Source organism: Nyctereutes procyonoides, unplaced genomic scaffold (assembly GCF_905146905.1).
Source record: "Nyctereutes procyonoides isolate TBG_1078 unplaced genomic scaffold, NYPRO_anot_genome, whole genome shotgun sequence".
Taxonomy (NCBI): domain Eukaryota; kingdom Metazoa; phylum Chordata; class Mammalia; order Carnivora; family Canidae; genus Nyctereutes; species Nyctereutes procyonoides.
In genome coordinates, this window is record NW_026575041.1 from 7,091,635 (window position 1) to 7,104,261 (window position 12,627).

The following is a 12,627-nucleotide window of genomic DNA, read 5'->3' on the forward strand; positions in this document are numbered from 1 at the left end:
CCATCTCCCACAGGAACTCTGGAATATTTTCTGCTGGCTGACAAAGGTGCACATAAGAACAGAGCCCTTGGCTATTCATAACACTATATGTAAGAGAAATGAATCCATTGGTTGTAGCAAAGGAGAAACAAGAGTGGTTGGCTAGTAGACATCATTTTGGAGGAACAAGGTCCTGCCTGGGACGTTGACTTGGAAACACAGGGGACATGGACATGGAAAGTTGTGCAACATGCCCAGGTAGGCCGCTCTTTGTGCTATGTAGCCAGAGGCTTGCTTCTAAGAATTCTCAGGTTTGTGCTGTTAAAAAAACTTGAGGCAGCTCTGCTAAAGTGTGACTTCAGATACAGTCTCTCAGTGTACAAGCGCATTCTGAGACTGCATGTCCTGTCTTCCTGTCAGAGCACAGGATGGGTTCTGCTTTCACTGGGAAAAGGAAGACTTCTCTTGCTTCTCCCAGAAAGGGGGGCCAAGGATGGACCAAGATCAGAGCCACTTCCTGAGTTGGGGACAATGCTGGGCAGAGACACAGGAAGGGGCCTGCAGCAAGTCCACTCAGCAGGCTGAGTGTGGGATGTGGAGCAATAGGCAGGTAGTGTTAAAGGCAAAAGTCATACTAGGGGGAGGGCAGGGGGGTCTGACAGGGGCACAGCCATGATGAAGTGGCTCCCCTGGGCAGCTGGATGGGGACGTCCGTATGTTAGCAGGTTGCTGAGCAGAGCAGTGATGGAGCTCCAGAACCACAAGTGGCAGGGGTGAGAGCCTGGCAAGAGAAGGCAAGGCTTGAGTCCTTGGGTGGCAGGAGGACAAAGTTGCTTACCTTAGGAACTGAGGCACAGAAAGTGAGGTTGGGATTCTGGGACAAGGTAGAAATCCATTTGGCAGAGCCAGCAAGCCACGGGTCAGACAACAGAGCAGTTGAAGGACAGAAGACTGAGCAGCTAGGGCTGCTCTAAGCCTTCTCTTCAGGTTGGGGTTCGTTCTAGAAGCCTGCAGGTTGGACCCACAGGGCCCTGTAGGGGTAGGAGGAGGAGGTAGAGGCAGGGGAGGCACGTAGGCACATCTCTTTCTTTTGCTGGGACACTGTCCAGGGGTAGCATCTCTCCACATCACAGCCCCTCTCCCTGGGGTTCACTTAAAGCCAACTCTTGACGCTTCCAGGATCAGACTGGCTAGACTCACTGCACAGGTGTTTAGTAAGGCCTGACCCTGAGCACTCCACTGAGGCCAGTACTAGTAATGTGATGCTTGGCTTTCCAGTATTTTCACTTCTTACTGCTTGAAATTTATCAGGGTTGGGTAAGTCCCTGATTTAGAAGCCCTGGAATTACTGCTTGAGAGAGCCCTCACTCAGGACCCCATGTTCTCCAGGGCTTAGGAGCGTCCTGTTACTACTTTGCTAAGCCAAGAGCTTTCTCTGACCTCAAAGTTCCCTCTTCTACCACAAAGAGCTGATGGTCTCAAGGTCCATTCACCTCCGCCCATCATGGTGCTGGGGCATCAGCATCAATTCTGTAATGGCACTAATGCTTCTGGCTAAGATTCTCATTTTTCTCCCAGTTCTCGTAGTGGAACTGAAAACCATAAAAATATTAATGTCCTTGCTAACTCACTATAATGCTGACTCTTGCTATGAGTGACAAGGGCCACTAACACTTATTGAATGTGTATTGCCCTGACACATAAGCATTTTACATCTCATTTAATCCTCAGACATCCTCATGAGGTATGGATTATTATCCTCAAATGGCAGATGGAAAAAGTGAGGCACAGAGTGAGACTTGTCCAAGATCACAACAGCAAGCAGGGGAGCTAGGATGCAAGCCTGGGCTCCCCGCCTCCGAGGCTGGTGCTCTAAAGCACTAAAGATCTACTACACATTAGCTTTACATCACATCAGACAGAATTAGATAGAAAGTCAGGACCAGTTAGGATCGTGGAGTTGTAGCAGCATCATGCTGTATAGGTTTCCAAACTGGAGCTGTGGAGATGGCCATATAAAGGACCAAGCCGGTAATGGGGGCTTGGCACATGGGCTCTAGGGATGATTGGCTTGGCTTCAAATGATGGCTCCGCTGGGGCACACGGATGGTTCTGTCTGTCTGACTCCATTTCAGCTCAGGTCCTGCTCTCGGGGCAGTGGGACCAAGCCCTGCTCTGGGGCTCTGTGCTCAGTGGGGAGTCTGTTTCTCTTTCTCTTTCTCTCTCTCTCTCCCTCTGCCCCTCCCCCTGCTCATGCATTCTCTCTCTCTAAAATAAACAATTAAATCTTTAAAAAATATTTTTAAAAAAGCCCTGCTGGCTCTGCCACTTACAAGCCCTGTCACTTTGCCAGATTACTCAAGTACCCTGTGCCTCAATTTCCCATTTGTAAAAGAAGGGTGATGAAGTCCATAGGTCATATGGTTTAGGGGGAGACGTAGAGGTGTTATTACTTATGAAACTCACAAAGCATTTCCAACAGTGCTGACATGTGGAACATCCTTGGTAAGGGGCAGGTGCTATTACTGAATGTGTGCTACATGCCAGCCATCAGGCTTTCAGGTATTTTATCTCATTCAATCTTCCAAACAGCCTGCACGGTGGGAGTCGGTAGCCTCACCTTACAGATGAGGACGTGGAGCCCCATTCACCCAAGGTCATCTGCTCTCACTTGCCCAAGGACCTGAACACAGGCCCTCTCCCCATAGGCCCTGAGTGGTTCCCGATTCGGCACAGCATCCTCGCTAATGCTTCCTGTGATGGGCAGCTAGGAACAAGCTCAAGCTACCAAGCAAACAGAGATCGTAATTTGGTTTTGAAATCAATAAAGGGATGATCAAGTGGCAGAGGAGGAGTTGTTAGCTGCTCATCAGGATGATGTGAGAAGTTGCTGGCTGCATCCTGAATTAAATTTACCTAGTTGCTTTATCATCATAAACATTCATTTCAATGTGGGGAGGGATTTTTAAAAAACCAACATGAATAATATATAATGGCTGACATTTTGGAGGAAGCAGGATCTTTACCTTCTTCCATCTTCCGTCAGGGTAATTTATCATTGTCTTTCTCCCTGCCCCCTTTTCTTAAACTGATGGGGTAGCCTGTCAGCTCAGCTTGTTCTGAAACGCAGGAGTATAATTCAATAATAAATTCACTCAGAGGCCAGCTGTCAGGAAGCTGATGTTTATTTGAGCTCCATTAGATGGTCTCTATTGCTCAGCCTCTCTGAGGGCTACTGAGGGCCGTGGAAGGCCTGGGGCCTGGGGATGAGGGTGGGGTGGCCCACAAATGCCTTTCTGTAACTGCTTTGCCACTGATACCTGCATATGGCTTTCATATCTGCAGTGTGCTGCTAAAAGACTACAGTGCATACATGACCTTTTTTCCCTCCTTTCCATTATTTTTTCCCCTTGGAAACCCTTGCTTTCAAAATTTCTGGAAACTTTGTGTCTTTACAAAGGATCTACAGGAAATTCTGAAGACTTTCATGGTATCAACGTTATTTCATTTCTCTTTATAGCCAGTTTTAAGTCCTAACTGAGATGAAAGACTGATGTGGTTAGTGAGCAGGCAAGGGCTGGGTCTTTCTTGGTCCCTGCCCCAAGCCACCTGTTTGGCTGCATAGTCCCTTGTGTTTTTCCTTCTCCTGCACTCCCCCTCTGCACACCAGGATCACACACCCTAAATTTCCTAAGGTCATCTTGATTGCAAATGTTAGAGCATGGCTCTTGACTTTTGATTTGGAAAACAATATCACTGTAATTATGCTCCAACCACATTAAAATTCTCTCAATTCTCTGATTATCCTGGAATGTCATGCCAGTTCCTCAGTCTAAAATGCATTTTTAAATCTTGTTTAACTGACACCAACACTCAGCAATGGAGCTTACTCAGCATGGGCGCAGGCGCACACATACAACCAACCATGTTTCATGCAACACACATCCTTCTCACGGAGTTGCGGATACTTTGCATTCCATTGTACCCCATTTCATTTAAATTTACTTCTTTTTAAAAAATAGTTTTGACTTGCTACATTGATTGCATGATGCACTAATGGGTTGTTGTGACCAGAAGTGGGATAAACAATGTTTTAATGGCCCACTATCCTCAATGAAATCTTTGTCTCAGGCCAAAGGCCACGTCCCGCCCGAAGTCTTCATTCAGTAGTTCATTTGTTGGTTTGCTCGTTCATTTTCAAAACCAGACATATACTGTTTCCTACTCTGGGACAGGCCTGTGCTGGGTGCTGGAGACACAGAGATGTGCCAGAGGCAGCCCCTGAGGTCTGCAGTGGGAGTGATGGCCATGCTTTTGAACTCTTGGGACACTTTGTCTCTTCCCCTCCTCAGACACTCAGCACTGGATGATTGGTTGACTTGTGTGGCTTGGTTTGTGCCAACCTCTCTGCTTTGCACTAAGGGTTCAATAACTAACAAAGGATGGGACACACAAAGGGCCCTCGAGGTAAGGGGGTACAGATGCCTAGCATCTCGCAGGCCTTGCACAGAGCAGTATTTACCAAACGGAGCTTGTGTGGTGTGGCAGCTCTGTCCCCCTCGGAGACGGCCCAGTCTTCCCCTCTCTATAGGATCTGACTCTCTCCACAGCATATGACCCTCTGCCTTCTTTGGGATGAATCCTCTGGTCACCATCCCCCTCCTTTTCTTAAAGTCCCCCCACTCCTCAAGTCTTTTCTTTTTGGGCTCAGTGTGTCCCATCAGCTGACTTTCATAGCAATCTGTCCACACTCAACTTTCTTGTCTGAGTGAGTTGATCAGCTATTAGGCTTACGGGCTCCAGAAAGACTTGACAACATCACATTTCTCTCACCCATACAGTGTCCTCAAACATACTCTGAATGGATATTCAAATAACTTGGGGGTGATTCTTTTGTCAGAACCTCTTCCTAAGATCAGCTAACCTGTCTGGCACTGGCAATCTACAACTCTTTGCTGAATATGTCTGTCTGTCCTACGTCCAGCCTGTCCTTCCCAAGAGAAGAGGTGCAACCAAAATTGTATCATAGGGACAGAGCTGCCTTGAATGTTCTCTGAGGAGGAGATGTCTCATGTTTCCCTCTCTTTCCCAACTCTCTGGTCCCAAGCTTCATAGTCTGGGTCCTGTCATGTGTCCTCCTTTAATGGATGGTCATTGCCATCTGTGGGGGGATCCTTCTGGCACCTACAGACCTGAGCAGCCCCTTCCATCTCACTCAGAGGGTGCCATATATTGTATCTTCCCCATGACTTCAGGTGAGGAACAGGCGTTCCACGGAGCAGATGGGGTCTAGGCCTCCAGGCTGGGAAAGAAAGACAGTATTCAAGCCACCTAACCTGGTGATGGTGGATCTCCTGCTTGCTCTGTCCCCTCCTACTTTAGACCTGTGTTAGATCAGCAGACATCATTCATATCTCTGTCGCTTACGTGGAGTTGAGGACAGCAGGAGCAGAATGTCAGACAGAGCTACCGTATTCACTGAACCTGTATGAAACACCTGCTCTGGGTCAGGCATCGGGCTGGGTGCTGGGGATACAGATGAGCCATACAGGGTGCCCCAGGGAGGCCTTCTTTACTCCAAGTCCTTCTGGCAGTCCTGCTTCAGTTTGGAGTGAAGCTATGTGCTTTCCTCCAAGGAATCCAGCCCAGCCTAGAGCCTATCATGCCTGGCTGGGCCCTCACGTGCTGAAGTGCTGCTGCTCATCCTTCTCCGAGGGCCACCCCTGCTCCAGGACCTCTGGTGCCAGCTGGGGTGCTGCACAGAAGTGCAAGGAACTCCCCATATAACTCCTGGTGTCCTCTGTGGATCTGAAGAACCTCCTGCTTCTTCATCTCAGACATGGGGTCAGGTCTCTGAAGAATGATGTTCCGGGGAGAGCCCTGGGCACCAAAGACTGGCTTGCTTGCCTCCCTCACAGAGGGGCGCTCCAGTCAGCCCACACTGGGTTTGAGCTCTTGTCCCTCCCGTGGTGCCAGCATGCTCACATGTGAGCCTCACTGAGTCAGACCCAGAGCTGGGGGCCTTTGGCATGAAGCACCAGCACCTCTGGGGCTGCCTGTCCTCACTGGGCTCAGGAATGCTGCTGGATCTCTGGATGCCAGCTTGCATCATGAAGCCCATCAAATGGACACCTATGCAGACTCTATAAGCTGTGCCACAGCATATAGGGTGCAGGAGAATGGGTGGTTTCTGTCAGGCACAGGCCTTGTTACTGCTCCACACAGTCATCAAGTTGGGTCTGGCTGCCCATCAGAAACCCCACTCTCTGAAGGAGTGCCACTGGATTCCTCCCTAAAAGGAACCCAGGCTGGCAGCTGGCTGGCTGGTGGAATGCTGCTTTTTCCTTTCTCCAGATAGGAATTCAATGGGCAAACCTTGTTCCTCTCTTGGTGGCTGCTGGACTTCCCTGGAGGATAGGTTACTATTAAGTTGCACTTCCAATTAAAAAAGAGTTAGAAGCTTTTTATAACAATATCACCATTACCATCACCACCACCTCCATCATCATCATCATCATCATCATCATCATCAAAGAATTAGCAAGCATTTTTTTGTGTGGTCAGAATGAGGTGATAACTTTATGTACTTTCTGTTTTTTTTTTCCATTTAATTCTCATGGCAACTCTGCAAAGTAGACATTATTATCTGCTCTTACAGGTGAGGAAATTGGAGCTCAGAGAGGTTAAGGAACTTTCCTAAAGTCATACAGATAGAAAGTGGATGCAGAAGATTTTAAATCCAGTTGCCTGAGATGAATGGATAAAGATGTGGTATATTTATACAATGGAATACTACTCAGCCATAAAAAAAAGAAATCTTGCCATTTGCAATGACATGGATGGAACTACAGTGTATTATGCTAAGCAAAATAAGTCAGCCAGAGAAAGACAAATACCATATGATCTCACTCTTATGTGGAATTTACTAAACAAAACAGAGGGATCATAAGGAAGGGAGGGAAAAATAAAACAAGATGAAATTAGAAAAGGAGACAAACTGTAAGAGACTCTTAATCATAGGAAACAAACAAGGTCGCTGGAAGTGGGGTGGGTGGAGGGATGGGGTAACTGGGTGATGGACATTAAGGAGGACACGTGATGGAATGAGCACTGGGTATTACATAAGACTAATGAATCACTGACATCTACCTCTGAAACCAATAATACATTATATGATAATTTATTGAATAAAATAAAATGAATCCAGTTGTCTGATTCCAAAACTTGTGTTATTTTCAGCAGGCCATGGTGCTGCCATAAAAGCTACCATTTACTGACCACTTGGTGCCACCTAAGTACCAAGCCTTGTGCTAGGTGCTTGATTTCAGTTAATCCATTCAATGACATTCATGAAATAGTCACCATTTCTGCCTATTGGTACCTGGAGGCCCACACAGAAAGATTAAATCATTTCCTCAGAGGCCACACAGAGCTGGTGGGAGGGAAAGCCAAGAATCAAACTCTGGACACTTCCCATGAAGCCACTTTCCTTCGGCTGAGAGGAAGGAAGGCAACAACCCAAACTTGGCAACGGATTCTACTTTATCCCAACTATGCAAATAAGCACTGGTTTGCAGACCCAGATCAAGATAACGAAGTCCCCATGGATTGTCCAATGAGAAAAGCATTTGATGGCTCATGTTTCCAGGTTTCTGGTCACTTGGGCTTGTTTTACATAAAAATCTGTGTGGGGATACTCAGTAGTGATAGATAGCCATTTCCCCTGAATCTTGATGAGTGAGGAACAGGGACATAATGATTCGGGTGCATATGAGGTAAAAGGAATTTTTTACTGTAACATTTAGAAGCTTCTATTATCCATTTATTTGTAGAGTGAATGCCATATTCCAGGCCCTGCCCTCCGTGTGATAGGTTTGGAAAGACGAATGGTCTCTGCTTTCAAAGCATCTGTAGTTTAACCCAAGTTGACAGATACATAAACAATGATCTGGGAGCCAACTTCTCCTCCTGGCTCTGCTACTCATCTGTAATATGATTTTTAGCAGATGATTTAACCTCCCTGGACTCCGAATCCTCAGTATAAAATTAAGTAAAATAGATAATGTATCCATTCATCCTTCTCCTTCCATTCCTCCCTCCTACCTACCTGCCTTCCTTCTTTCCCTCCATTTCTTCATTGTTCAAGGCAATATGTATGCATATTTGTTTTGAGCATCTACTAAGGGCTAAAATGAGTAAGATGTGGTCCTCTCCTGGAGGAATCAGTTTAGAAGGTTGACATTTATATTATATTTGTTATATTAAGCTACATGACCAGAGCCACATATCCAGTAGTGACAGAGCCAGGATTGCAAACACAAGTTGGCCTGACTCCGAGGCCTACACTCTTCCCCTCCATGGAGAGGTCCATTTCTCCCAGTACAAGTTTCTCAAATTGCCTCCTTATGCAAGTCAGGCCTGCTGGAGAAACAGTACCAAAACCCCTGTGTGGGTCCTATGGTGATCTGAGGCATGCAAGCAGCAGGCTCAGTGGGTCATCAGATGTGCAGGGGATGTGGTCTCTGCTGGCACTGATCAGAATGGCACAGTAAGGGCACTCCTTAGGCAGAACAGCCACCGGCAGCCAACCAGCTGCAGCCCTCATCAGATCCTATAATGGGTCCAGTAAAGGAAAGCTGGGCAAGGAATATTCCCCTTGGTGGGAATAATACTCATATCTCCAGTTGATTACAAGAATGCATGGGCCACGAGCACACATACAAAGTCACACAATTGAATAGAAGAACAGGAAGCTTCCTACCCAGAGATGAAAGCAGCAATTCTGACCAAGATAAATGAACAGGTTTTTCCTCTCTAGTTCTGCTCCTGGCTCTGCCACTTGATTAGCCTGTGAATTGGGGAAGATCATTTAACCTCTGAGGTTCTCAAGGTAAGTTGAAAGATCTGGATTACAATGCATTTTTTTCCTCTAAGAAGGTCAAAGTTTGAAGGTTCTTGCCCACTCCTGTTAGGCCCCTCCTGCTGGGCTCAGAGCACTGCCCCCCTTTGCTTCCCTTGTCCTGTCCTTGCTCCCTGTGGGGAGGGCTGGGGCAGCAGGAGGCATGTGCCCTGGACCCCACAGTCCTGTGGTGTGAAGCCCAGGACCCAGGTTCCATCTTGTCCCAACAGTGAGGCATCCTCCCTGGATTCCCAGTTGTGCTCTGGAGATGACAACACTGTCTCCCAGGGTGGCTCCCTGTGATTTCTTCTTGGGTCCCTGCTCTTCCTCCCTCACACATTCTCCTTGAGCAAACTGCTGGGTGCTCCTGCCTGTCTGTTGATGGCTCCCAAATCAACACCTCTAACCTCTGTGTGAGCTTAGAGAATTGCTTATGAACTACAAGATCTCTTGGGTGCTTCCTACTGCCTGGCTGCGGTGTGTCCCTGCCCTTACTGTGCAGGGTGGAGGTCATCACCTTGCTCCCAAGTGCTGCTGCTCTCAGGTCCCCAATCTGATGAAGGCAATGCCATCTCCCAAGGCATCTGAGTGAGAGACTCTCCTGCATTCTTCAGGCCCAAATGATGACTAAGCCTTGCCAATCTCCTCCTTTAAACAGAACTTGAGGATGGCTTTCACCCTTCCCACCCATCGCCATCGCCATTGCCATCGCCACAACTCTGCTGTCCCCGCAGGGCAAGAACTCTCTGCTACAGAAGTCATGGATCCAGAAGGGACACAGTCTGTAACTACTCAGCTGAACTGTGCTGATTTATAGAGAAAGCTCTGCATATAAGAGGCATCACTACACTGGAAGACATTCAAAAGACATCATAAGTCGGGCGCCGGGGTGGCTCAGTGGTTGAGTGTCTGCCTTTGGCTCAGGTTGTGATCCAGAGTCCTGGGATTGAGTCCTGTACGGGGCTCCTTGCTGGGAGCCTGCTTTTCCCTCTGCCTGTGTCTCTGCCTCTCTCTATGTCTCTCATGAATAAATAAATAAAATCTCAAAAAAAATCATTATAAGTAGCTCCTTCTTGGATATTATGTCTAGTTCGCAGAGCCTGGTCTGGGGACCAGAGAAGAGAGGGTTGCCTTTTGCTGGCTCCCGTCCCCTGTCAGGCCCTAGTCTTTGCACAACCTGCTCCTTCTCCCTGGAACACCATCACCTCCCTGGCAGAGCAAACCATTTCTAATCTTTAAGACTCAGTTCTTAAGTCATGGTTTCCTCCTACCCAGGAGCACCTCTTGGACACTCCCGGGGGATGGTTCTGGGTGCACAGTTCTGGTCTATCACATTGGTCATCCTCTTAGTGGACTGAGTGACCAATGACAGGGACTGTGTCCTGTTCAGTCTGTGATTCCAACACAGGACCTGGCACAGAATGGACCTCAGTGAAAAACTGTCGAGTGGGTGACAGATACACCTGTGCACTGGTGAAAGAATGCCCAGGAAGGTGGCTTGGAGTGCCAGCAGATGTGCCCCACCCCACACTGTCTTCTGGACATCAGCTCTGAGGGTAAACAGTGTTAAAGTGTTTCCGCTCATCTGGAGACCGCAGAATCAGTAATATCTGACTGCAAAGAGGGTATTGATCCAAGATTCCCCTCAGACCTTTGATTTCTCACTCTCTCCATCTATCACCCAGCGGGAACAACAAAACTTTGCTCATTAAAATTCCAAATGCCTGGGATAGCAGTTTTCTAAGTGTGAGTACCCGAGGCTGCCTCTCTGCCTCCCGTGACATTCCATCAAGAGCCTTCGATGCCTGCCCTTCTGGCTTCCTCCCACTCACGCCTGAAATGTGGCCCTAGAGGTGATTCCATTCTCCTGCAGAGAGCGTGGCTGGAGCTGGGGCCCAGCAGACTCACCCTCCGTCAAAGGGGTTCTCCCCGGGAATGATGTGTGTGCTGTCCTTGCCCACGAGGAACTTGATGCGGTCGTAGAAGGAGTGCAGGTTCTGCTGGGACACAGGGGCCTGTGTCTCCTGGATGATGTCCAGAGGGTCGGGGGAGCCCAGGCACAGCGGGTTGACATGACAGAGGGGCTGGAGGCAGCAATCAGGGTCCATGCAGTCCATCAAGCCATCTGCAGGGGTGACAGAGCACGAAGTTCATACCAGTACGTTCCACCAGCCGTGTTTGTCTGCAATGCCTTTGTTCACTTCTCTATTTTCCACTCACTGAAAAACTCTATTAAGAACCTGACATAAGCCATGGCCTTCGCTGGGAGATCCAGGTGTTTCAGATCTGCTGCCAACCCACTGGTCTAGTAGGAGAGATGGACAAGCAAGTGTACAGAGTGATAGCAGTTTTTTTCTGAGAGTTTGTGGAAATTTTATGAGGGCCCAGGGATGGGAGAGCATATTGAATGTCTGAGCTGCTAAACTCAACTCAGAAAAGTGAGGGGCAAGTGCAAGAAGAGACTGTCGATGCTGGTAGGAGCAGAAGTGCCGGGAACGTGGGCCAGCGTACGGGGTTTGCATCTCACCCTCTGGACAGTGGGAGCTCCTGGAAGGTTTAAAGCAGGGGTGACATCATCTGATCTGAATCATTGAAAGAACCTCCCTTGTTGCCAAGACGGGGGACTGAAGCTGGCCCAAAGTGGAAGCTGGGGACCCCACAATGGCGAGGGCATTTGTGAGGTTGCACGGGGCATAAATAATGGTTGCTGAGATCAGAGCAGGAACAGAAATAAAGGAACATTTAAGGGTTAAGAACAATAAGAGCTGGTGACTGACTGGCTTTAGGGGTGAGGAAGAGGCCCCATGACTGCCAGCATCGCTGCCAGCTGCCATGTCCATACAAGAAGACCCAGCTCTGCTTTCTGTGAGATGGGGTCTCTGATTGCCATGCCACTAGCAGGGAATTCTCTTTACCTCACGGATGAATTTTTTTCAGGACTGAAAATTATAGGACTGCTTCCAGCTTCCCAAAGTACAAAGAAAGAAATTCTATCAGACCATAGATCTTTGGTTGCGTGAGGGCTTTTACAGGCACCCAATAGCATAGCTTAAAATGGATAAGAAACCCAGGGATTAGAGGATACTGTCTCACGTGGGGAAAGGAAGAGCCCAGGGTCACAATCTGTGCTTTGTTGGCAGAGAAAAGTCTAAGGACACCTGTTCCTCTGGGTTCAAATTCTGCCTTTCTTGCTTATAAGCTGTGTGACTTTGGGCAAGCCTTCCCACCATCCTGAAGACCTATATCTTGTTCTGGTCACCTCTGCTGTATCCCGAGCACTTAGTAAAGTGTTTAAAACATGACCGTTAAGTAAATACATGGATGAGAATTGAATGAATTAACAAATCAGACAGATGATGAAACCAAATGACCGTCCATAAAAGCCAGAAAACCACTATCTTCATTCGATTTAATTCAACAGTGTGAGCATCATGAAGCTCAGATTGAAGTTCAGGTCCCAGGCCTGGCCCTAAGAATGTCCCTGGACGAATGCCTGCATTTACCCTCCGAGCCCCAGGCTCCTCATCATTGACGTACTTCCCTCACTTCTGTCTCCCTGGGTTTATAATACAGATGCTGCCACCAGAGCACTGCACATGCACTGGCTAGATTTGGTGCCCCTTCCACGCAGGCAGCACCCTCAAGCCCCTTAGCCCTAGCCTCAGAGGTGTTGTGGCCTCAGGTAAGCTACTTGACCTCCCTGAAATCCAGTTTTCTTCTTAGGTAAATCAGGGACAAAAATCCTTCAT

General features: G+C 48.1%; 1 protein-coding gene across 9 annotated transcripts in view; it reads right to left on the reverse strand.

Annotated features, from left to right (window-relative positions):
• The window catches only part of TENM4 (teneurin transmembrane protein 4), a 733,541-nt gene that overhangs the window by 85,755 nt on the left and 635,159 nt on the right, over positions 1-12,627 (reverse strand). For all 9 annotated transcript variants that reach the window (XM_055320381.1, XM_055320386.1, XM_055320385.1 and 6 more), the window contains one exon: positions 10,787-11,003. In XM_055320381.1, the coding sequence (XP_055176356.1) occupies positions 10,787-11,003 (217 nt within the window). The remainder of the gene's footprint in view (positions 1-10,786; positions 11,004-12,627) is intronic.